Consider the following 23,422-nt stretch of genomic DNA (forward strand, 5'->3'; position numbering starts at 1 on the left):
AAAGATATTATTTCAGAAGACCTTTTCCAAGGAAACAGAATTTTATCAGACTTTCAGGACATCGAAGATGAGAGAGAAATGAATTTTTCTGTAGCTTTGTTAACCTACTTTCCAGGAATTTATCCATTTTTGAAGTAATCAATATAAACTCACAAAACTCTCTATTTCTAAGAGTAATTTGGGCTATTTGCATATCCCCTGTATTTACTGCTGTCCTACAGAAATGGAGACTTCTACCTCCAGCTTGAAGTGCTTTGATTTGGGTTTAAGCACTACGTGACCTGTAAAACCTCACAAGAGTCTCTACCCACAGAGCTTTAAAAATGCCAAAACAGCACTCAAAGGACCAAACTCTTCTCTTCATCATGTGTGTGACACTGCTGCAGCTGACACAGTGATGTGGGTACGTGGACGGTGCAACCTGAATGGGTCTAAGGCACAGGAAACTCAATTCTACGTTACTCAACATTTTTTTTTGAGAAAGAGTAGAGATGTTTGGCCTTACTGTAGCAAACAGTCTCCAGAGGGATCAGTCTAATGACAACTTAATTTTACCAACTTTGCTTGACTCAGTAAAAAAGTACAGATTAGATAATTGCTATATCAAAAAGTAAAGGCCGTAACCATCACAATTACCCACATTAATTCCAATTGTTTCATAAGAGAGGCAACTGTTGTTTAGAAGACTGTCAGAGCCAGAGGGAAACAAAACAGCTCAACAGCAGAAAGCCTGGTATTAAATGAGAGGGGGAAAAAAATCACTTATCTTCTTCTACTGTCATTCCTGTGATAATAAAATGAAGGGCTGCAAATGCAGAGGGTTTGCTGTTGGGTAACAAGTGAAGCTTCATCAGATGATTCACAGCCAAGCCAGGGTGACTGTGTTCATCTCCTCAGTTAACAGCACAAAAGGAGGTTGGTTTCCTTAGCACGGGTATTCCCAAGCCCCTTGCAGATCAAAACTGCCTCCTGCTCAGCTGAAAATGTCAAGATCTTCAGGGATTCACCACGGGGAAATTACTGCATGGCCTCTGAACGTCGCACTGCCTGGGCTCTGTGATAGAGGTGGTGCATAAACACGTGCTTTTAGTGCGATCAAATCAACGCCGTTTGGGAAGATGCATCGTGAGGGGAATGGCTATGGGCCGATGAGCCGGGAATACCCTCTCCCTGCCACTGCTGTTGGGCAGAATTTTGTGAGGAAAAATATTATTTATAGTTTAGTTGTAAGAGCTACAAGTTCTAATAAATGCTTGCCATTCTGGTATTGTTCCTACAAGCATAATTAAAAGAAATATAAACTGTTAGTGCAACACTTAGAGAGTACAGGTGTTTTTTGGCATCTCGCTGATTAGAAATGTAAATTTGGAAAACAATTAGCTAATGTGGTAGAAATCAACAATTTGCATAAAGCTCTTTCAGGTCTTTTCTATTGCAGCTGCAATAATCTCCCCAAGAAAAAGCCTGCGGAAGCCTGTGCCCAACTCCACTGCCCATGGAGCAAGCTCCCAGTCTCTCAGTCTAGAATACACATTACATCTTTGTTTCACGCAGAGGCAGCTAAAGCATAAATTAAAGTCAAGATTTTTCAAAAATAGGTGAGTGAAGCTGGCTCCGGTTTCATGACGCCCAATGGTGGCAACGCAAACGCAGTCGCAGCCTTGCTGATGCGTGACACCAGGCGTAAGAAGACACGGCAGGCTGTGCTCGCTGGTGAACCTTATTGCAAGGCTGCTGGTGCCGTGACAGCGCTGCAGAAAGAGCCTGCTGCTAACCTTCCCCCGCACCTGCACAACTCGAGATTTCCATATGGTCTGCCAGAAAACTTTAAGCCCTAAAAGCAAATGTCCAAAAAGTGCAAGGCGCTCGCAGAGAGGGATTGTTTGTGAACGACACAACACCTGGTTCTCCACTTGCTGAACTCTTCCGTAGGAAAGCATTAGCCGCCCAGCCACCGCATGGCTCAAAATGGGCATTCAGTTCCAGAGAAGGCTGCAAGCCTCAAGTCTCGCCCATGACACTGAACCAACCCCCTGGGCATCCAGGACCAGGGTCTGCTGCTCTCCCTCCACCTGATAACCATTCCAGGCCTTGGGACCTGCCTCCAGGCAAGAGGGGACTTATTTTAGTCTTTAAGCTTCACTGGCCTCCCAAATGCTCAGTTCATTTTTTAATCAGACAGAAATTTCATATTGCAAATCAATGGCTGCCTTGTCCAGACCCTGAAAATCTTAGGTAAATTAATTCTTCCTCTGGCAGGCAGTCAATGAAACTGCTTGCTTGAGTAAGGATTACTTACACGAGAAAGGGTTTGCAATACCAAGCCCATTAAACTCTTAGTTCATCAGGTGAAGGGAACAGATCAGCACTTTGAACTGTGTCTATTCCACTTATTAGAATTTCTTTGGCTTTTTGTTCTGTTTCAGATCATTCACTTATTTACTCTGAGCTTATTGTGCCTTCTGTCAGTGTCAATATGGCTCAGCTGGCAGCAGATGCTCCTCTAGAGCTGAGCACACTGGTGTGAAATAACGAGAACGGAATGAGAATTGATGGGAACTTTTGCCTAAAACCTGAACTGAAACCTTCATGTTTACGAAACTCTGCTTCTAATTTGTGTACCAGCTCCATGAGATATCCTCGTTTTAAAAATACAGCAGGTCTTCCAGTTTAGTTGGAGGCCGCGAGTACTGGCAGGGTGAGGAAAAGCCCACACTTTTCAGTTTGCTAGACCCGTTTTGTTAAAACATTAGGTTCTGGAGTTGTTGTTTGAGGAAACGTGCTCTCACAAGTCCTTTGAGGTTTGCCCATTCCCAGTCAGCTCAAATGCAAGGTCCCACCAACACTCGAGAGGGTTCAAGAGGAATGCTGCTATCTCATAACAGGATTTTTTACTGTCTGAAAAAGCTCTGGGGATGAGGATGGAGGGTCTAAATTGACTCCCTCATTAAACTGCATTTGAAGTCATGAGAATGAAGAAAGGGAACAGCCTTCATAAAGCAGACAGCCTCGTGTGCTGTGCTTCTGAAACCGGCTCTCTGATTTTTAGATACCTCCTGAGGCTTTAAATAAACAGAACTGTACTTCACCAATTATCATGCCTGTTTTGCTTAGCTCCCCAGTGGATTTAGTTTTAGAAGAACCGTACCGCTCAATATTCAGTGCTGTTTGAGTAAAATTACAAAAATGAAAAACAATGTGATAGCACCTGTAGCAACCACAGAACGTAAAATATGAAAGGTCTTGTCTGTTCAATTATTTAAACCATCCAATCTGCTGGTAAAAGCTATTATATTGGCATTATATCCAAAGACTCCCTAATCCATTCTAAATTTTGCATTCCTTTGTTAATCCTACGTTGCCTAATGAAAGCAGTTCCGTTTGGAAATGCAAGTTTCTTGGTACAATTTTTATCCAACTGACTTGTTTTCTTTCCCAGACCCTTTTTAGGTTATTCCATCCAGGAATTCAGCAGCCTACCTCCAAGCTTATATATGGAAGAGTTAGTTTCTGAAACCAAGGCCTCAAGGACATAATCTACATATGACAACTCTCCTGTTTCCTTTGTCCTTGCTTCTGTTATCACCATGTTTATCCTGCTTTCTAGGACTCATACAGGCATCTCTGGTTTCAGCGCTGAGAAGTCATGCCACGAGGATGGCATTCAGGCTCTCTGTGACTAAAGTAGAGGAGTTTCCTTTGGAAACCCTGTCCAGTTGTGCTGCAGGTCCCAAAAGCAACCATAACGCTCAGAATCTTGGGGATAATGACTCCTTTTTCTTGCCCAATGACTCTTCATCAGTTTTGCTTCGCAGACTTTTCAAAAGATGCCTACAGAGAAGGTGGAGAAGGACTCTTTATCAAGAAGTGTAGTGATAGGATGAGGGCTAATGGTTTTAAACTGAAAGAAGGGACATTTAGAGGAGATGTGAGGAAGAAATTCTTTGCTGTGAGGGTGGTGAGCCCCTGGCCCAGGCTGCCCAGAGAAGCTGTGGCTGCCCCCTCCCTGGAGGTGTTCAAGGCCAGGCTGGACGGGGCTTGGAGCAACGTGGTCTGGTGGGAGGTGTCCCTGCCCAGGGCAGGGGGTGGCATTGGGTGGGCTTTAAGGTCCCTTCCAACCCAAACCATTCTGTGATTCTGTGCCTTTTGACTGACAACACTGCAAATGCAATCTGAACTTTTACAGTCAAGCTGGATTCTCACTTTTCGCACCTCATCACTTGCAACAGAAGTTCTGCCAGGAAGAGGATGCTCTCAGTGGGTTTGCAAGGATGTAAATGGCCAGAAAGCAGTAAACATTCTCTATGGGCTGCCAAGTAGGAACAGAACTGAATTCACTTCCTCTTAGCACTGTCGCAACTGCGTGGTACATGAAGATAAAAAGACACAAAAATGTGTTTAATAAAGTCACTCCAAATACCCCCACATGACAGATCTGTTGCTGATGCCAGCCTGGATTGATGGATAGTCATTTTGGGGAAATGAACTGCCCTTTACTTACTTTTAGCACAGGAAATGCCAAATTCTGTTTGTCCTGGCACTGCTGCAACAGCCGGAGCTCCTGGTCCTGCCCTGCAGCAATAGGCACACACAAGAACAGGCGCAGGAACAGGCATATACAGGAACAGGCACGTTTCCATCTCCTTGGTCAGCTTTTCTGCAGCCCGTTCTCACCCCAGTCCCATACTCTCACCACAACCACTTTTTTTTCTTGCATATAGAATCACAGAATCACAGAATGGTTTGGGTTGGAAGGGACCTTAAAGATCATCTCAGTCCAGCCCCCTGCCCTGGGCAGGGACACCTCCCACCAGACCAGGTTGCTCCAAGCCCCGTCCAGCCTGGCCTTGAACACCTCCAGGGATGGGGCAGCCACAGCTTCTCTGGGCAACCTGGGCCAGGGGCTCACCACCCTCACAGCAAAGAATTTCTTCCTCACATCTCATCTAAATCTCCCCTCTTCCAGTTTGAAACCATTCCCCCTTGTCCCATGGCTTCCCTCCCTGATCCAGAGTCCCTCCCCAGCTTTCCTGGAGCCCCTTTAGGGACTGGCAGGGGCTCTGAGGTCTCCCCGGAGCCTTCTCTTCTCCAGGCTGAACCCCCCCAGCTCTCTCAGCCTGTCCTCACAGCAGAGGGGCTCCAGCCCTCCCAGCATCTCTGTGGCCTCCTCTGGACCTGGGTTATCCTTAACCATGGTTAACTAACACTTTTGGGTATTTCTTATCAAAGCACCAACAGCCTCCTGAAAACTAACCCATAAAGAAAACATCAACAGGATGCAGCAGCAGAACGGTAAGGGCACATCTTTCTCAAGCCGTTGGCCTGTCACTGGCTAACTGCAGGTGCCTATCGGAGAATATAAAGAAACAAAGGGAATTTTATACCAATATTTTCCCAGCACACTTCCCCAGTCCCTGGTGAGCCGTGATTTCAGGACATTTCTAAGCCAAACACGACATCATTGTATTTCGCAGCATTTTTCTTTCAAGAATTTGCCTAAATGATATTGGAGCCCACAAAAATGAAGGCATCCTCGGCACCCTATTGCAGCAAGTTCCTCAGCTGAGGGGAAACCACTTTCTGCAGATTTAATAAATGTGACGAATCCTTGTGCTTCAGTGTCATCCTGGGCGAGTTTCCACTCCGAGTTCTGAGTTTGTTTTCCAGCCCAAACTGACTCCCGTTGGTTGCGGGGAGTCCTTGGAGGCTGCCTTTAATTGCTCCGGCATCCTTGTTTAGATGTTCATCCTCGCATGGGCATTTCCAGCGAGCAGCAGGCTGCGAGCGCCGCCGGGGTTGAGGCATCTCGTCGGCAGGTTACAGAGTGAGCCTAACGAGGCAGAAGCGCTGCTGAGTCACTGTGACAAGAGCTGCTTCATTAGCTCAACCTGCAGCACGAGAGGGAGGGGAAGCCCTTCTGGGCAGAGGATGGGAAGGCAGACAGCTTTCCAGAAGGAAAGGCAAGCGTAGGAAAGAAGCTGAGGTTTCATAATGGTATTTGCTTTTAATTAAAGCCACATTCTGAAAAAAAAAACCCATGTTAAGTTTGGAGAGTTATCTTGCTTCTGATCTTGAAGATATTTCTCACATAGCTTGGAAAAACAATGCCACAACTCAGAAATCCACAGAAATACTAATATACGTATTTTCCCAGCAAATTGGGAAAGAAGAGCCCAGCCCTGCAGGGAGCAGGCACACATACCACTCGACAGGCACCTACGCCACCAGTCACAACGTGTAGCACCCACACCACATTTAGGAGAGAAATCGGAATATTCCGAGGTGGTCTGAATACACAATCCCAACCGAACACGCCGAGAACCTGACAATGCTCTTATTCTCGCACTTTGCGATGCAAGGCCGTCCGCTCCAGCCCTTATCAGCTTACAATCCTGGCTTGCCAAAGACGCTTCACGACATGACAGTGAAGAGTTGGGAGTCACCTGGAAGTCCTGGAACTCAGTATTCCCTGTTTGCTGGCGCGGGGCCGAGACACAATGCTGGAAGCAGGCGGTGTGTTATCCAGGTGCCAAACTATCAAACTCGGGTCCAGCTCCAAATTCTGCAGAGGTGGGTTGTTTTTTTTTTTTGGCATCAGGCTGGTTTTGTGTCACTGTGACCCCAGTGAGCAGCGCAACGGACTGGAAAACTGGGCCCTATGAGCTACATTGCCTTTTCAGCCCCATTTCTGAGCTTGCTGAGTCCCAAACTTCTGCTCTGAGCAACATCTGAGCTTATAAAGGCTTTCTGCCTTTTCACCCAAGGACTTCGGCATCGATTAGCAAATGACTAACAAAGAGAGTGGATGCACTTTTAGTCTTTTATCTGCTTCACATGTACATTGTTTATCTCTTCGGGCGTTGAAACTGTTCTTGCACAAACAGCAATTTCATCGCGGATTTTTAACAACTGCTCTGTCAAGAAAATCATTGCACAGGTCTGGCAGGATCCGAGCAGCGCACAGTCCTGAAGCATCACTTTCTCATGCTTGGGGTCCTCTCATGAAGCCTCATTTTAGAAGGTGCCGAGTATCCCCAGCTCCCACCACCTGCGGTGAGGGATGAATGCACCTCTGTGGATTTCAGATGCCTGAGAGACGACTTGTAGAGAAACGCAGCGTAATAGCTCCAAGACTTTCAGCTTGCTGAGTCTTGTAATAATTCTCCCAGACAAGGACGATGCTTTTCCCCCTTTCCTGCTGGAGACATGCTGTCTCCTGACATCTGGAATCACTCTCATCCCGGCAGAGACAAGCACCTGAACGAAACAGCACTGATCTCCCTGCCCCACCGCTCAGCAACAGCACAGATCATTAAGAAAGACCAGCACATATCTCATTAAGGAAGGCCTGCTGCAGGAAACCCCTCCGCCTCCCCAGGGACCCAACCCCCAGGAGCGTCCCACCCCACAGAGCGGGGCCAGCCAGCCACAGCCAGCTCAGCAACAGGCTGCCGGGCCCTTCGGCAAGTGGGAGACAAGTCTGTGAGCGGTGGGTTCTGCAGCTACACTGCTGGGCACAGCACAGCCCGCAACCAACCCTCAAACCATCACGGAGCCTGTGATGCTGCACGGAGACCCACCAGGCTTCCACCCAACCGGGCACCACCAGAACCCACCTCTGTGCTGCATCACTGATGTAAAACTGAACCAAAGGACAATTGTTTGCATCTGCCCAGCTTAGCTGCCAGCATAATTTAGAGCAGAGTCTATGGGTGAAGGTGTCAGAAAACATTTATCAGTTTGGGCTGGTCCTACAATGCTCGGGAACCTCCTTCGAACACGCTCTTGTCCCAGTGCTGATCCCAGACCTCTCCCACGGTTGAAGTGGGGCAGCGAGAGCGGTCTGGGATGTCAGCACGATGCCAGGTCGCGGCAGGACTAGAGCATCCCTCCTCACCATAAGCGTGTTGCATGTTTATCCAGCATAGAGCAAGAAAACTGTGCTGTGGCTCTATCTAAGACCCCATCACTGAAGACAATGAACTATCTTAAGGTACAGTCTACGCTTGAGCATGCATGGTTAAAAATGATTTATACTGACATGCAAATTTAACTAGATGAAGCTTTTGATTATTCCCCCTGTCTCCTTCTTTGCGCTATTTCCCTGAGGTGGGAAAATGCTCTTTGCCAGTAATTCATTATAAATGCCCCAGCCATTCCCATTAGCTACAGCAGGTCTCCCCTGCACTGCTCAGTATTAAAATATGCACAAACTTCTCTCCAAAACCAATTTTTGAATCACTCTGAGAATTTAATCACATTTCCCTTCTCTTGGCTATAATCAACGTGCATGCTTCATACAATATTTACTTTCCGTGCAGGTACCAAACTTATATATGACAATCTATTTTACATACAGAGGACAACATTAGCTGAATGCTCTCTTAGGGTAAATTATATATAAAATTCTGCACAGGGTATTATATCAAAGTGCTCCTTAAACCCATGCTAACTCTGTACCGAGTGCATCAGACAAGAAATGGTGAAATTAAGCCATGTACAGCAGCTCTATTAACTCAAATATACTGGACATCCTAAAAGAGCTAACAACGCAAGCATAAACAACTCTGCCGCGTAGCATTCTTCCTAAGACCCATCCTACAAGAGGCTGAATGCCCTGAATTTCCAATAAATGAGCTGAAAGGCTGCAGGAGGGAGGGACAGACTCATGGTCAGGACTACTCTCGGTCAAGGACTCTATCCAAGCTGGGAGAAGCTGTAAGCTCCCTCGCACATGACACTGTTAAATCAAACGCTTTGGCAAATCACAGGAACGCAGAGCAAGACAAGACGGAAAGCACTCTTTACAAGCTGAGGTGCATGGCTCCTGAGAGCAGCCAGAAGGACACAATGAGCAGCACACATTGAATTTCTGACAACGCATCCAGGCTAAACAAGCACACAATTAACATGGTCCAAAACGTTCTATAAGAGAAATACGCATTTCGCCGACAATCATTAAATGATTTTAAAAACTCCGACATGATGGTGCACGGAAAATACAGGGCTAGATGTTCTCAGGTTGTTCTTTTAAAATTTACTGTATTTTGGCTTATGCTTCAGTCTATGTGGAATTCAAGCGGTACATCCAATTCTCTTCACCTACATACCCGCCTTCCTTTTAATGAACTTCACTCAGCGGCTGCTCTGTATCACTGTGAGCCTCCTCCGTCACATCACAGTCACTTTAATGAGAAAGCAATAGCTCTAGGACTACACGTCTGACAAGCAGATCCTTAAAATATTTTCCACTCTTTTGTTCCAAGACGACGAAAGGACACAAGGAATTCGGAGGGTACGAAACCTAAAAAAACTCAAGCATAGTATCAGTGGTCATCTGAAAGATGTGGTTGTTCATAGAAAGAAAAATAAGATAAATTAAAAGCCATCCTAAATTATAAAAGTGCATGATTCATTGTGTGGTTACGTAAGGCAGCAGTGCCATAACACTGTTTAAGTCATCTTGCAGAAGCACGACGGTGCTTTAAGAAGGGATGAATCAAACCCCGTGTTTTCCTTTTAAAAGGGTGCTCGAGCACCAAACAGCAGGAAGAGCCACGGCTTGAAATGGCTCCTGACAAGGTCCCTCCAAATACAATTGCGAGGGTGGGTTCGGCTTGGGAGGTGTAGTCACACAACTCCCTTCAACTTTGGTAGGAAACTGGCTACAATTAAAAAATGGTTTCAAATGTGGTGTTCTCTTCCATGATAGGAAGATGTGTTTCCCACCCGGCGTGGAGAGGAGGCACTCCACAGAGCGGGGCGAGCAGTTGCTTCCCTTCCCTGCCGTCCAGGACTTCTAATGCACTTCTACAACAAATGTAGATAATTATATAGAATCATAGAATCTTCATGGTTGGAAAGGACCTTTGAGATCATCAAGTCCAAATACACACACACAAAAAAACCCCTACAATCTCTGCCACTAGAGCATGCCCTGAAGTGCCACATCTAGACGTTTCTTGAACACCTCTAGGGATGGAGACTCCACCACCTCCCTGGGCAGGCTGTTCCAGTGCCTGACCAGTCTTGCAGTAAAGTCATTCTTCCCAATGTCTAATCTAAACCTCCCCTGCCACAACTTCAGACCATTTCCTCTGGTCCTGTCATTATTCACCCGGGAGAAGAGGCCAACACCCACCTCTCTCCAACTTCCTTTCAGCTAGTTGCAGAGGGCAATGAGGTCTCCCCTCAGCCTCCTCTTCTCCAAACTAAACATGCTCAGCTGCCTCAGCCTCTCCTCATATGACCTGGTCTCCAGACCCCTCACCAGCCTGGTAGCTCTCCTCTGGACATGCTCCAGCACCTCAATGTCCCTCTTGTACAGAGGGGCCCAGAACTGAACACACAGTACACGACGTAAGGCCTCACCGGTGCACCAGATATTATGTTAAAATAAATATATTTATTTTTTACTTAATATCTTTTTTTTCTACTTAGCTGAGTTGCTGCCTTGTCCCCGAGGAGCTTTTATCATTACATTAAAGATCTTATTTTTGCTCTAACTGACAGACGCCGCAAACTATCTATAAACTCTGGCAGACAACTACAGGTATCTGTTCTCGGCTGATTTATTAGACATCAACGATCCCCTCGTAGAGCAAATCCACCTCGTTCTTGAGTACAGTCACTGGATCAGAAGCAAACCAGCCTACCTTTGAGGTCAGAGACCAGAGTCCGCATCCTGGGCAACTGCTAGGGAAGAAGAGGCATGGCCAAAGCCCCGAACTCAACAAATTAGCAAACTGGATCCACAGATATTCTCCATCTGCCAACCACTGTTATGGACTGTGGCTGAGACGTACTCCCTACATATGCAGGACACTCAGAATCAACTCAGTCAATTCTGTTGCTGCACAGCCCAAACCTAAAAAATATACCGTAAGGAACAACATACAAGAATTCACCACAGCCGTTAAAAGGAAAAGCAACTGCGATTTAATATTGCAATTTAGCGCAAGGTACATGGAAATGGGACACCTGGTGCGTTAGCCTTAATGTGCTCTCCTGTGCGAGTGTGGGAAGGCACTTAGCTGTGCCTCCATTTATCCTCCCGTAAGCCAGATGTCTTATTTACCTATTTACCAGTGGGGTAATTGCCGAGGACTTAATGGCGTCTTTATCAGGCGCAGCATTTTGGAAATGTTTCAGGCTAAAAGGCGCTATCAGGTGCAAGGCACAGACAGGAGCACGGGGTGAGGAACAGGGATGCCGTGGTAGCAGGGTGTTTTTCAAACCATTTACCTAATGAACCTTCGGCAACGCAATCTGAAGGAAACGATTCCGCACAGACACACGCATGACTGAAGTGCAAGAGTCGCCGTAAAACCAAAAGATCATGACACAGACCACAATATTCTCTCTCCCTGTTACATTGCATCATCAATTCTCTCTGGAAATGGTGCAACTACCTGTTATAGTTATCTACAATTTAAGTACCTTTCTGTATTTCCCCTTATTCTTGCTTCAGGAATTTGACAGTGTTTTGTGGGGCTTTCGCTCCTGATCAATCCCATGTTGCCATCTGTCTGCTCCTGACAAATCCCAATCAGGAACACATCTCTGTGAGGGCTTGGAAACCCTCAGGATGTGTAGATGGATGTCATTTACTTGAGCTGAGCCGGTCCCCAGGCTCCCTGTTGGCATCCCTTGAACAGGTGAGTGTTCAGCTGGTGTAAATCATCTGAGCTCTCTGGGGACTCATTCACATCAACCAAGAATCCAGCCCAAAATATAGAGCTAATTTCCCATGCATCAGGCTGTCAGGCTGTAGGGCTTGCTGAAAGGACCATTAGCAGCAAAAGAAGTGCTAGAAATGCTTGAAAAATGGTGCTGGAACTGCAATTCTGGTAACCTTTTTGCCTAGCAGATGAAGTAGGGGCAGATGCTCCTCACCAGCCCTTGTCCATTCCCTGGGCACATTGACAGAGACATGAGCAAGGTTTTGCCCCCTAAAACAGTTTCTTGCAATTATTGTAAAGGACAAAACAACCAAACCAGAAAGCACCAAGTGATAAACCCAAGATCATTGAGAGCTTGGGTGGGAACCCTCTTCGGAAAAGGAGATCAACATGAAATGGACACCTGTCTTTGGGAAGAGAATTCAAAAATATGGATTTCGGACACAACAACATGACAAAAGTCTAAGGCCTTGCCAAGCCCATGAGGTTCAAGAAGAATAAAAGAATAAATGTGAGAAAATATAGCCGCCTAATAAAGAAACAAAAATGACCATTGTTACTAAGGGGAAAAGAGAGGGGTGTCACCAGTTAATTTAGCAATGGCATAAACTATTAAATTCACAGATACTAAAGGATTCAAGGAAGACGCTATTCATGGCAACATGTGAGACCACATGAGGAACTACCCCTGATCAATGCAAATACCAAAATTACAACCAAAGTGAATCTCTGAGCTCTGCCTAAGATGCCTAGACACCCATCAAACTAAAAGCTGGACTTAATCTAAATAAGGGTTATATTCAGTCCCTCCTCCTCCCATTGAGGGATACTAGAAATGAAACTTCATCCTCTCAGTGGCCCCTTTGACTTCAGGATTACGTTTCACAACGAGAAGTTACTGCTTCGGCGGCAGAATCTGTCCCATTTGCTGCATCTTCGCAAAAATGGCTCTGGTTCTTCCAGAATGTGCGCGATGAAAGAACTGACCCACTCAAACCCAGCACCTTCGCTGCGTGCGGTGATGGAATTTCCCTTTCTGTCCAAACCTCTCTATCCCACCCTGAGCCGCGGCTCGAGGGGATGCTCTCTGAGGGGGAATGCAGCCCGCAGAAGTGCTGTCTCGGGGAGCGGGCAGCCGGGGAGGAGCGCGGCTGAGGATGCTAAAGTCAACGAAAACCCACGGTACAGCCCAAGGTACATTTGCAGGGCAAGTGTAAATGACCCGTGACCACACGGGATGAAGGGGACTTTGCACAATCTGGCTGTGCGGCTGCAAGCCCTGCAAACACATCTGTGGATTAACCGCCCTGAGCAAATAGCCAGAGTCAAAAGAAGAGCAGAGTTCGAGGCCGTTCACTGAGATCTTAGTTTTACTTTGCCCCACAGCACACCCAGTTCTAATTCACTTTGGCTCTGGCAAGAGGAAAAAGCAAAGCCGCCCCTCGTCCCAGCTGTCAGCGTTGCAAAACAAAACGAGATATTTGAATATGTTTACTTAACTGCTATCAGTATTAAAGGCACCTTAAGGGAATCATTCATAGAAGAGAATAATTTGTAGTAGATAATAAATCACATTTTCCTCTATTCTCCTCCTTGGGAAAAATCTATTAAGACTTTATAATTAAAACTCCTGAACATAGTTCAACTAAATGTTTTTAATTGAAAAATGGTCTATTTTTAAAAATGTCCTTTTTTTCTTTTTTTTTTTTTTCATAAAAACACTGTTTGCTCTCTTGAGGAATGCCACTGAAAATTATTAACTATCATTCCTCATCAAAACTGCTAATAAAACATTTCTTTACTCACTCAGCAACTTGGAGCCATAAGATTTTGACACCTAATTCCATTTCTATTTGAAAATCCTGGCCAAACAAAAAAAAAAAATTAGTTTCTCTAATCCCTTTTAAGAACAGTAATAGAGATTATAGAGGAAGATATAAAACGTGTTCAGGCACGTGTGTGATTCACAAAGTTGTCCCTTTCCCTCTGTCCCCCGCACTGATTAGCCCGAGCAGTCCGCAGTGACCAAGAGAGAGCATCCTCTCGGTTTGGGGTTTTCCTTGTGGGTTTTTCATTATTCCACACTTTGGGATCATTCGTTTGCATCAAAGGCACCGCAGTTCAATTCTGTACATCTGTACGTGTTCATAATGGAAACAGAGTAATAAGCTAAAACCAGACTCTCGCCACATTCCCTGTCACTATACGGAATTTGCTGTCAAATCTCACGTCTATAAACAGATTCCTTGCAACAGTAAATTATTCATTTACTACGTTCTTACCATAATTTCAGTGAGAACAAAATGAAAAACGTTTACTTACTGATGTATATAGGTATCCTTCACTGTTCATTGCCAGATACAATTTTGTTTGAACCCCCTGAATCGCCACCACTCGTAAACCCACAGGTATGAGGTTAAACAAAGCTAGGAGAGAAAGGAGACGGAGAGCAAAATTAATCCTTTAGAGTAGGCAGATTAGATAGAGAATTAAACCATAATTACCAGAACCAAATAAAAAATGCCCATTCGTGCATATATTAATTTCTGCGGGTGCTATAGACCAATACTGCTGCTATCGTGTTCTTCTATAGCAATTTCCATCAACAGCTCAGAAATTATCTAGAGGGTACCAGCGTATGTCCCCCAGTCTGAAGACGGTGCATTGGAGGTACTGAGAGCTAAACGGACTTACCTGCCTCGTGAGCGGAATCCGGGGGTTGCTGAGTTGAACACACTGAATTTGGTTTTGGTTTTATCTTTTTTTGTCAGCAAGTGCAAAATGAAAAAAAAAAAAGGTAATCCAAAAACAAACACAAACTTCTTTTTTTTTTTTTTTTTTTTTGCAATTTCAGAGCAAATCCAGTAACCATTTTTGACCCAAAGGAAGGAGCAAGATGAAATTCAGAAAAATTAAAACCCTTCATTAACATCTCAAAATGTTTCCACTCAAAATTCATCAGGGGTTTAGTGGTTTTTTTTCTCTTTTTGAGAGGAGAATGGGTTTGAAAAAAACATAGTTAAAGAACTTCAAAACAAAACGAAATGACAGCATGTTCTTTAGATCAAGCCCTCAATCTGGGCTTTCAAAATTGAGTTGCTTCGAATGTTCTGCTTGCATTTATGTTTGTACACATGCTAATAGTGGCAGGATTTATAAGCAGAGAAACTTCTCTTCAAAAAATGAAGATTCCGGTTTGTAGAGTGGCTAATTAAAAAAAAAAAACAAACCAAAACAAAACAACCAAACAACCAAAAACCAAGCAAAGCTCTGCCATAACTTAGATTCATGGATACGTTAAAATTGAACACAGGTAAGAACAAGTTGAATACGGTACTCTGTGTTCAATATGTAGGATTATAAATAAAGGGGAATTAAGAAAATTTTGAAGCACTGTTATCGTAGCCCAAAGCATGTCCTTTCAGGCTGCCCTATAAATGCAGAGAGAGTATGAAAAAAGAGCCAAACTGGCTCTTATTTCCAATGGTTTATTATTTGGCTGGAAAACTCCAGTCTGCTTCAGGCTGAAGTTTGGTATTTATGGTCACTGTCTGAAGCTAATTTCAAACTGAATTATGAATTCGATAGATTTTTATTATTTCCAAAAGTATAAGCTAAGAATGATGACACATGATAAATTCCCTTTTTTTTTTTTTTTTTCAGCCTGGCAACCCCCAGACGGTCATATTTAATTAAAAGACAATTTGCAGCCTGTCATTGTTTAATACAGAGCCTAAATTCTGGGTGCGGAGTTGTCAAAAGTATATCCAAAAAGGGGGCTGGCAGCCTGTGGGTGCTCTGCACCTCTGGGCATTGAATACAGGTGGAAATACCCAGAATTAATAAATGAACGTAGGACATCACGAAATCATGCCTGTGTTTTTCTTTCCCTCTCATAGACACGAGGGTCCAGGCAGCCACAAACACACAGACACAGCCCCCCCTGCCCCCCCCAACTCGCCTTTTGCAAGCATAAAATCAATAGAAATGGCTTTCTCTTCCCTAAAACAAAATCCTCTAGTTCTGGGTGATTTTTGGCAAAGAAAACGTAGATTTTTCAGTAAGAGCAGTGGATTTTTCTCATTTCTTCTATCAAATGCTTGACTTTACTTGGGGGAGAAAATAGTCCCTGTCTGACTCAGTAAATATTCCCTTGGAGAGCCCTCTTTTTCTGCAGTTCAACCCCAAAAAGCAGCGTCCGATCTGTGTGTAGGTGGGAGAGCGCGATTTAAAGCCCAGGATCTGGGCAGAACCTGGAGGTCCCTTTCCAAAGGCGCTTTCTTAATGGCAGATTTATGAGCAGGGCAAGCAGTTGGGCATTTTCAGCACAAGGGGAGGAGCCTGGGCTCCGCTGTAAATAGTGGTAGGAACCTGCCAGTGGATTGGCCAAGGACAGAGAATTGAGAAGATAAGAAGATGGAGCTCCCAGCCCTGGAGACGGGTTTTTGTGAGCAGTTCCTGGCTGGGCTGTGCTTGGCAAAGTGACTGGAGACGGGAGACCCTGCCATGGGTGCTCAGCTGCTTTCCCCGGCAGATGGACGTGTTTTCCTGCCGTAAACCTCCGTGCTCTATTTTGAGGCAAGACGAAGGTTGGGACACACTCGACACACTCAGGAGCTGGTGTAGACATCGGCGGGATTAGCAGCTGCGGTGGCACAGGCTCTTGGAAGTGGGAAAAGGGCTGTGGGGGAGTGAGGATGGCTCTGCTGCCAATGGCTCTGCCAAAGGGGACAGGGACCGGCTGGTAGAGGGGGGCACAGCCAGACACAGCCAGGCTGCCCCAGCTGTTGCCTCCGAGTCCAAGTCCTGCTTCTTCTGAGCAACCTGGTCTAGTGGGAGGTGTCCCTGCCCATGGCATAGAACTAGATGATCTTTAAGGTCCCTTCCAACCCAAACCATCCCATGATTCTGTGGTTCTATGAGTGAGTGCCCTGTCTGTGACCAGCGAATGTGATGGGACCAACAGCAGAGCCACGCAGACCCCCCTTCTCTGCAAGCCCCCAGTGCCACGGACACGGGCTTTGAGATGCTATCGCCTTTCTAGGGGTTGACGCTCATGCGGGCAGATGTGGCAGAAGGGGTGGCAAAAAGCCACGGGAAAATAAACTGTTTGCTACAACAATCACTTTGTGTTAGCACAAAATAATGCAAAGTGATCTGCGTCTTAGCCTTTCTCTATTACATTTGCGCTGCTTAAAATAAGGATATGCTATCCAGCGTAATGAAAAACTTGGAGATGCCCAAGGGAGAGATGATCTTTGCTACGGCCCTTGTGCAACACAAGCCGACAGAGAATTAGAGCTGCAAAATAAAAGGCACTGGGCCACAGCTGGATTTGTGAATGCGTACATTACTGTGAGCTCTGTGCCATCCTTGGCTTGGCCACCTGGACTTGCAGGAAATTGTTTCCTCTATTTCCTTATTTTATCGGTCTTGAAATCTCTTTGTCTTGCCAAAATTGGGGAATAAATTCTGCCTTGATTTAAAACCTTGCCCTACTTAATACATTTAATGAGGCGAAATCTCTCTCTCAGCCAGGAAATCCTTTCCATGAGGAGCTTCCTCAAATTACGTAGACTTTTGGCTAACCCTGGGGTCTGGTGAGTGCTATGGCTCCTCAAATCCCTGTTTCTTCCTGCCTAAAACTCTGCTCCAAAAATCTCAGCTTGCTTTTAAACTCCCTACGATTGTGGATCCAACCTTGGTTTCGCGAAGCCTAGTACAGCAGTAGGTCTGCAGAGCCTGAAATAATTGCTCCCAGGCCAGGAGCCCAAGGGGATCTTCAGGCAAGCTTCTCACCCAGCGCTAGGGAAGAAAACGATGGAGAAGGTGGAATCCTGGCCCCAGGATGCTGTCAGGAGCACAAACCAGCAGCTGGCTATCGGGGGTGGCAATTTCTATCGGGAGTGGCAATTTCTCCAGGCAAATTCTGAAATTTCAGGCAAATTCTGAAATTTAAACAAGGCTGAGTAAGGCTCTGTCTGGAGACCAGGTGGATTACAGCTACGGTTTGCTCTAAAAAAATGCAGTTTTAGAGTCCTAACGCTGTGCAACTGCTCTGCTGGCCACTGCTGAATAAGAATAAGAGGATGTTCCCCTTATTCTTAAAGGGGAGTTTTAATTATCGTCCTGCAACGTAAAGCAAATGGCCTTAGAGTAGATGTTCAGTGAAGGTGAGGAAAGGGAACAGCAGTGATACCCCTCGGGGGTGCAGGGGAGAAGAGAATGGACCCTCCTTCATTCAGAGGGGGCTACAAGCCCCGTGGCTTCCCGGCAGTGCAGTAACACGGGCTAAATGAGAGATGTCCCTGCAGATATTGGAACGAAGGATTTTAAAGGGCCTGATCCCCTTAATATTCATGCGGGCAAGGCTTTGGGAGAAGCCCCTCATGTGGGCTCTGATCCACAGCATAAATCAGTCTCTTACTAATTCCGTTAAAAATATGGTAATTAGAATAAATTCAGGACTGCAGGACCTTTGGGTCTATACACCTACCTTACGTAAAGAAGGAATACATACAAAAGCGTGTGGTTTTTTATGATAAATCCCTCCTCTGAACACTTAGATGCTACAGCTCAGCTGCAACCATTTCTGGGATACTTCCATTATATTTAAGTATTTGGTGTTTTGGGAGGCTGGTATCCAGCAAGAAGGAGTTTTTAAGATTTGCTTTGTAATCTGTGGGGTTATGGGAAGTTTAAGGACACCGTGAAAACACAGGCATCTTAGAAACGGACACAGTTGTATGAACGTCAAAAAGGACAGATTCCCATAAATTTTATCTTCGTTTGAATCTCAGAATCCCTATTAGAGGAATTGCAAGCAAAGTATTTGAGTGAAATTATCACTTAAAAAAAAAAAAGATGGAATTTCAGCTATTTGGTCTGGTGCATTAGAAGTTTATAATAATATCATGCTTTGATGTAAAAAGTAAGGTTTGCCTATTTTTTCTTTTTGAAGGTAATCAACAGAATTACCCTGAAATCCTGAACGATCTGCACTGACTTTTTATATTGTAAATATTAGACCATTCACTTGAAAGAAAAGCGATGTTTAAGGTCCATAAGGATTGTTCTTAGAGCGGATTTCGTGGCTCCACTGAGGAGAAGTCAATTAGTTGGCAGCGGCCACCCAGCATCGCACTGATCTGGTCCTCAGGCCACCTTCTCCATGGGCGAGGATGGGACCTGGAGCCAGACCTCAGGTGTCCCTACGGACCCCAAGCTTGATTACCCTAAGGCCAGTACCTTCAGAGGATGCCAAGGAGACCTCCTTCAGCAGCATAACCCGTTCCCTCCCGTCACTCCCAAGTTAATACCGGGATGCAAAAAGGGTTAAAAAACGTGTGGGAGCAAGTGATGGGATGAATAACATAAGATACATCTTACTGGGCCGTATTCAAGTGCCCTGGAAAATGAAACGATCTGTCACCTGCAAATGCTATTCCTATGAAAAGGATGGGACTTAAATCAGTGCTTTTCAATAATTAAAATGAAAGCTCTGCCTGTTGATTTTCCTGTTGAAATACCTTCTCGAGCTCCTGGCTCCTCTTTTCAGAACAGAAACGTAGTTTCAGCTAAACAGCACGACTATGGGAAACACTTAAATGTCTTATTCACACACACCAAAGTTGTGCGTCTAGTCATCTTTTCCTTTTTCCTACTAATTCTCAAAGTTGTGAAAAAAAATAAATAAAAAAAATCAAAACCGTTTAGAGCTTTCTCATGGAACAGCTGAGGGAAAGAAATCTGGTTGGAAGCTGAAGGTATAATTAAGTTTAGAAGGGGTAAAAAAAATAATAATAATAGGGAAATGTGAACTTTAAAATGATGATGAACTCTCATTGTGTGAAATAACACAGCTCCGTTTGAATGAGCCCCTGTTTAAGAGTGGAGATAGTGTTATTCTATTTCAGGCGCTCTGAGTAGGCGAGCAAATTTTCCCTGTCGAAAAAAAATTAAAAAAAAAAGTCTAATAAAATCCTAAAGGACAGCAATGAACTTCTCTAGATTACCATGGAGATAACATTTGCTTTGTTTGTCGTATGTGTCATCATTACCTCCTCTGGTTCATTATTTCTATAAGTGATTTTTATTTGCATTTCTCTCAGACCCAGTAAGTCTGAAAGGCTTCCGTGCCGGGAGCGCAGCGGTCGTGCCGCTTCCACTCACCCAGTCATCCCAGGACAACAATTGGGAAGGGATCTACACGGGGAAGGAGGAGACACCACAATTCACAAACACACCATTTATTCTCGTGTCACTTACTATAACTACTGTCCTCCTCTTTTGTTCCATCAATTGTTCCATCTGCTTGCAACTGCAAGTGGTATCCTTGCCTGCTGTATAGCTTTGTTACTATACCTTTAAGCTGAGGCTCTGTAAAAAAACAACAGGGAGATTAATGTGGGAAATCCTGAGGTGCCGTTCCAAGTGAGCAGGATGCTAAAACCAAACCTCCGGGTTTCTTCTCAAGGCTGAGATATGAAAGAAAAAAAAAAAAAAAGATCCAACCCAAAAGCAGGGCAACCAGCTTGGCAACACTTTTCGTTTAGGTTGAGATGGGATTTACGGCTCTGAAATCAATTAGCAAAATGATTAAATGCCACTCTGGATTGTAATGTAGGTAGCACGGTGCCATCGGCTTCCAGTGAATCCAAATTCCGACGGCGTGCTGCTTGGCCTCAGCAGCTCAGCCCTATCTCGTTTAAGATTAGAAACGAGCTGGCAAAGAGCGTATTCCGCCTTTTAAAAAGGTGTGAGTTCTTAAATGGAGAGGAAAAAGAGGGCTACTACGATAGCGCTAATAAGAGCCATAGTGACAGTTGAGAGCCTAAATATATAGCAGCAAACGTTTAGCACAGGAACTGCTGCGGCTCTAATAAACAAACCCCCATCCCTCGCTGCTCCGAGGAGTACGGAGCATCCCGAGTGCAAAACCACTCAATGAACATATGGAAAATGGAGGGGGGAAACCCTGAAATCCAGCAATGTGTGGAACTGCAAAATAAATATTACCATAAGGGTTGAGGTAATTACCTCATCAGCTAGAAGAAGAAAGATCAAAACAACGCATAGTTTGGATAGATTTCTTTTTTTTTCCCCCCCGCCCCATAACCATTCTCAGATTCACAGTTAGAAAGTCAGGGATCTCATACGGTTTCAGATCATTCTAGACCAAAAAGTAAACAGCAACGGGATGTGCTGTCAAGTCTGTCATTTAAGATATCTAGGTAATGCACCAGGAGCAATTGCAAAAAAAAAAAAAAAAAAAAAAGGTCTACTTCCCCTGCATCCCAATGACATCTGCATTGTACTCATTTCACACAATTATGCCTGTCAGGAGGCGATGCATCTCCGCAGCTCGCTCCACAACAACTTACTGAATTCTGTGAATTCAGAGATAAACACACTGTGAAGATACGACGCGTCGTTTCTAGCAGCCGGTATCTGGGTAAAGACGCCTTGTGTTTATAATCAAAGGCATCAGGGAGCTCTGCTACTGTGCTTCGTTTTAGGAGGAGCTGAAGGCAAAGCCTGCAATAGTTTGCTGAAGTATATTAGCTCCTATTAGCAACCCTTAATAAGGGTACTGATGGATGCACAAATCTTATCCACCAACTTTTCTGACAAGAAATTAATCCAACCCCCCGCTTTGGCTTTTGAACCGTAACACATCCCAAAGCTGTTTGCAAACTGGGAACCGGGCACCTCTCCTGCAGCCAGCTGAGAAGGGGAGATGGGTTAAGTGGCTAACGGCATCCAGGTTTCAGCGCAGCAAAGCGACAGCAACATTACCAGAGGGTTTTGCTCCTCCCACATACAAAAAAACCCCACTCAGATCAGGGACTGAGTCTTCATGCCTGATCTTTTGCACCTCCGGCACAGAGAGCATCGCGTCTGCAGGGCGGCTGCATGGAGGAGATTCCTAGAAAGGAACAGGGCGCTGAAGCAAAACTCTGGAAGGTGCCAGCGAAAGCAAAAAGCCATGTCTGCAATCAGCAAATAAAGCCCGGCACAGGCATTCTGCGAAGCAGGAAGACAAAAATCCAGCTCTCTAGACTGCCAAGTTATTTAACAAACAACCGAAGGAGATATACGTGTGGGAACTTCCCCTGTGAACATCTCCCCCACAAATAAATCACGTGTGTTTGTATATGTGCAAGACAGGCTACTGAATTACTGGTAGACAGGTGTGCAAGTGAGGCAGAAAGCAATGGTTTATCCAAATAAACCAGATGAATATGAAAGGAGAAGGGACTGGCACGGGGCACCCACATCTGTCAGATCATACAAGCCAGGATGGGGCAATACCTGCATGTTCATTTTACCAGCCCAGAGGCATCGGTCCCCCTTTCCCCACGCCTGACGCACACCCCAGTTTGCATGAAATTAAACAAACCAACCCCCACCAAAGACATAACCCTTGCCAACCTGGTCGCCGCCTTCGCCTTTTCTTGGAGCCAAAGAGTTTGACCCTGGAAAACACATTCAACTTGTTCTTGTCGCAGCTTCCCTTGCTCTTGCTGGGGCTGTTGACACACTTACAAGCATTGGACTTCTCCCGCTCCCTGGCTTGTCTCTTCTGGCGGATCAGGGAGCTGGCGATGGCTGCGGCCATGGCCGCCACCGCCCCGGCACCACCGGCAGGTCAGGCACGCGGGGTTTGCTTGCTGGCCGCGGGCGCCGCAGCCAGCATGCTGCTCGGCCCGTCCCCAATGCCGGGGACGCTGCCGGGCGCCTTGGCCAATGCCACCCACCGCCAGTCGGCTTGGGAGCCCAGGAGGTAGCGGCGGGATGCTTGCACCGGAGCCCCGGGTTGGGATGCAACAGTTTAGCTCAAGCGTTTTTGTCCGCCAAGATCTTCCCCTTTCGATTTTCTGGTGCTTTTTTATTCCTCCCAACTTCTGGCAGGGGAAAGTTTGCAGGCAGCGGTGAGCGTTTCTACGGAGATGGAGCAGATCACTTGCAAGACATCCCTCCGAGCTTCTCCAGACGCACTATTCACACGCAGACATGGCACATCCACTTGGCGCAAGATCATCGCATCTCTCCTAGCCCCAATTTCGCCAGTTAACTTTTCTCCCCACCCGTCCCCTCCCCATTCAAATCCCAGCAAACACCTGTTAGACTCCAGCAGGGGGTCTGTCCTCTTGCAGGGGTTTTCCGGAGCCTTTTTTTCCTCTTTTCCCTTCAGGAGATCCGAAGCAAGCGGTGATGGAGACACAGGGAGGAGGTGCCGATGCCTGGGAAGCCGGGGCTGCCTGCTGCCGAACGCCTGGGGATGGCTCTTCCCCTTCAATCCTTACAGGTTGCCGTTGCCAGCGCAGCCTCCCCTCCTCTCCGCGGCCGCCTTGGGCTTGTGCGTGGCCACCTTTGTCGCCAGGCGGTAAACAGCCCGGGCTCCCCCGACGCCCGGCAGCTCCGCGCCGCGCTGCAGCAGCCGCCGAGCTCAGGCAGCCGATGGCACTCGCGTCCCCCCCCCTCCCACCCCCCCCTCCCGCCCCTCCGAGCTGTGCGCTGGGTACAGAAATGATGGAAGCGACGCGGCAAGCCCCTTATCACCACCCTCCCCTCCTCCTCCTCCTCTTCCTCCTCCTCCTCTCCCAGAGGGAGACCTGCCCCGGTGGCTGCGCGGAGTTGCGGGGGAGCCCCCCCAGGGGAGCAAGACCGGCAGGGAGAAGGGGGTGCACCTCAGCACCCACCCCCCCCCACACACACACCCCCCCCCACGGGCTGTG

General features: G+C 46.1%; 1 protein-coding gene across 4 annotated transcripts in view; it reads right to left on the reverse strand.

Annotated features, from left to right (window-relative positions):
• Positions 1-23,422, reverse strand: part of FGF13 (fibroblast growth factor 13) — a 272,834-nt gene that overhangs the window by 47,063 nt on the left and 202,349 nt on the right. For 3 of the 4 annotated variants that reach the window (XM_074601703.1, XM_074601706.1, XM_074601705.1), the window contains 2 exons: positions 19,950-20,060; positions 14,004-14,107 (listed from right to left, as the gene is read on the reverse strand). In XM_074601703.1, the coding sequence (XP_074457804.1) occupies positions 14,004-14,107; positions 19,950-20,060 (215 nt within the window). Of the gene's footprint in view, positions 1-14,003; positions 14,108-19,949; positions 20,061-22,115; positions 23,175-23,422 lie in introns of those variants that run through there. The other variant, XM_074601704.1, reaches the window with a different exon arrangement.

Source organism: Larus michahellis, chromosome 9 (assembly GCF_964199755.1).
Source record: "Larus michahellis chromosome 9, bLarMic1.1, whole genome shotgun sequence".
Lineage (NCBI taxonomy): Eukaryota > Metazoa > Chordata > Aves > Charadriiformes > Laridae > Larus > Larus michahellis.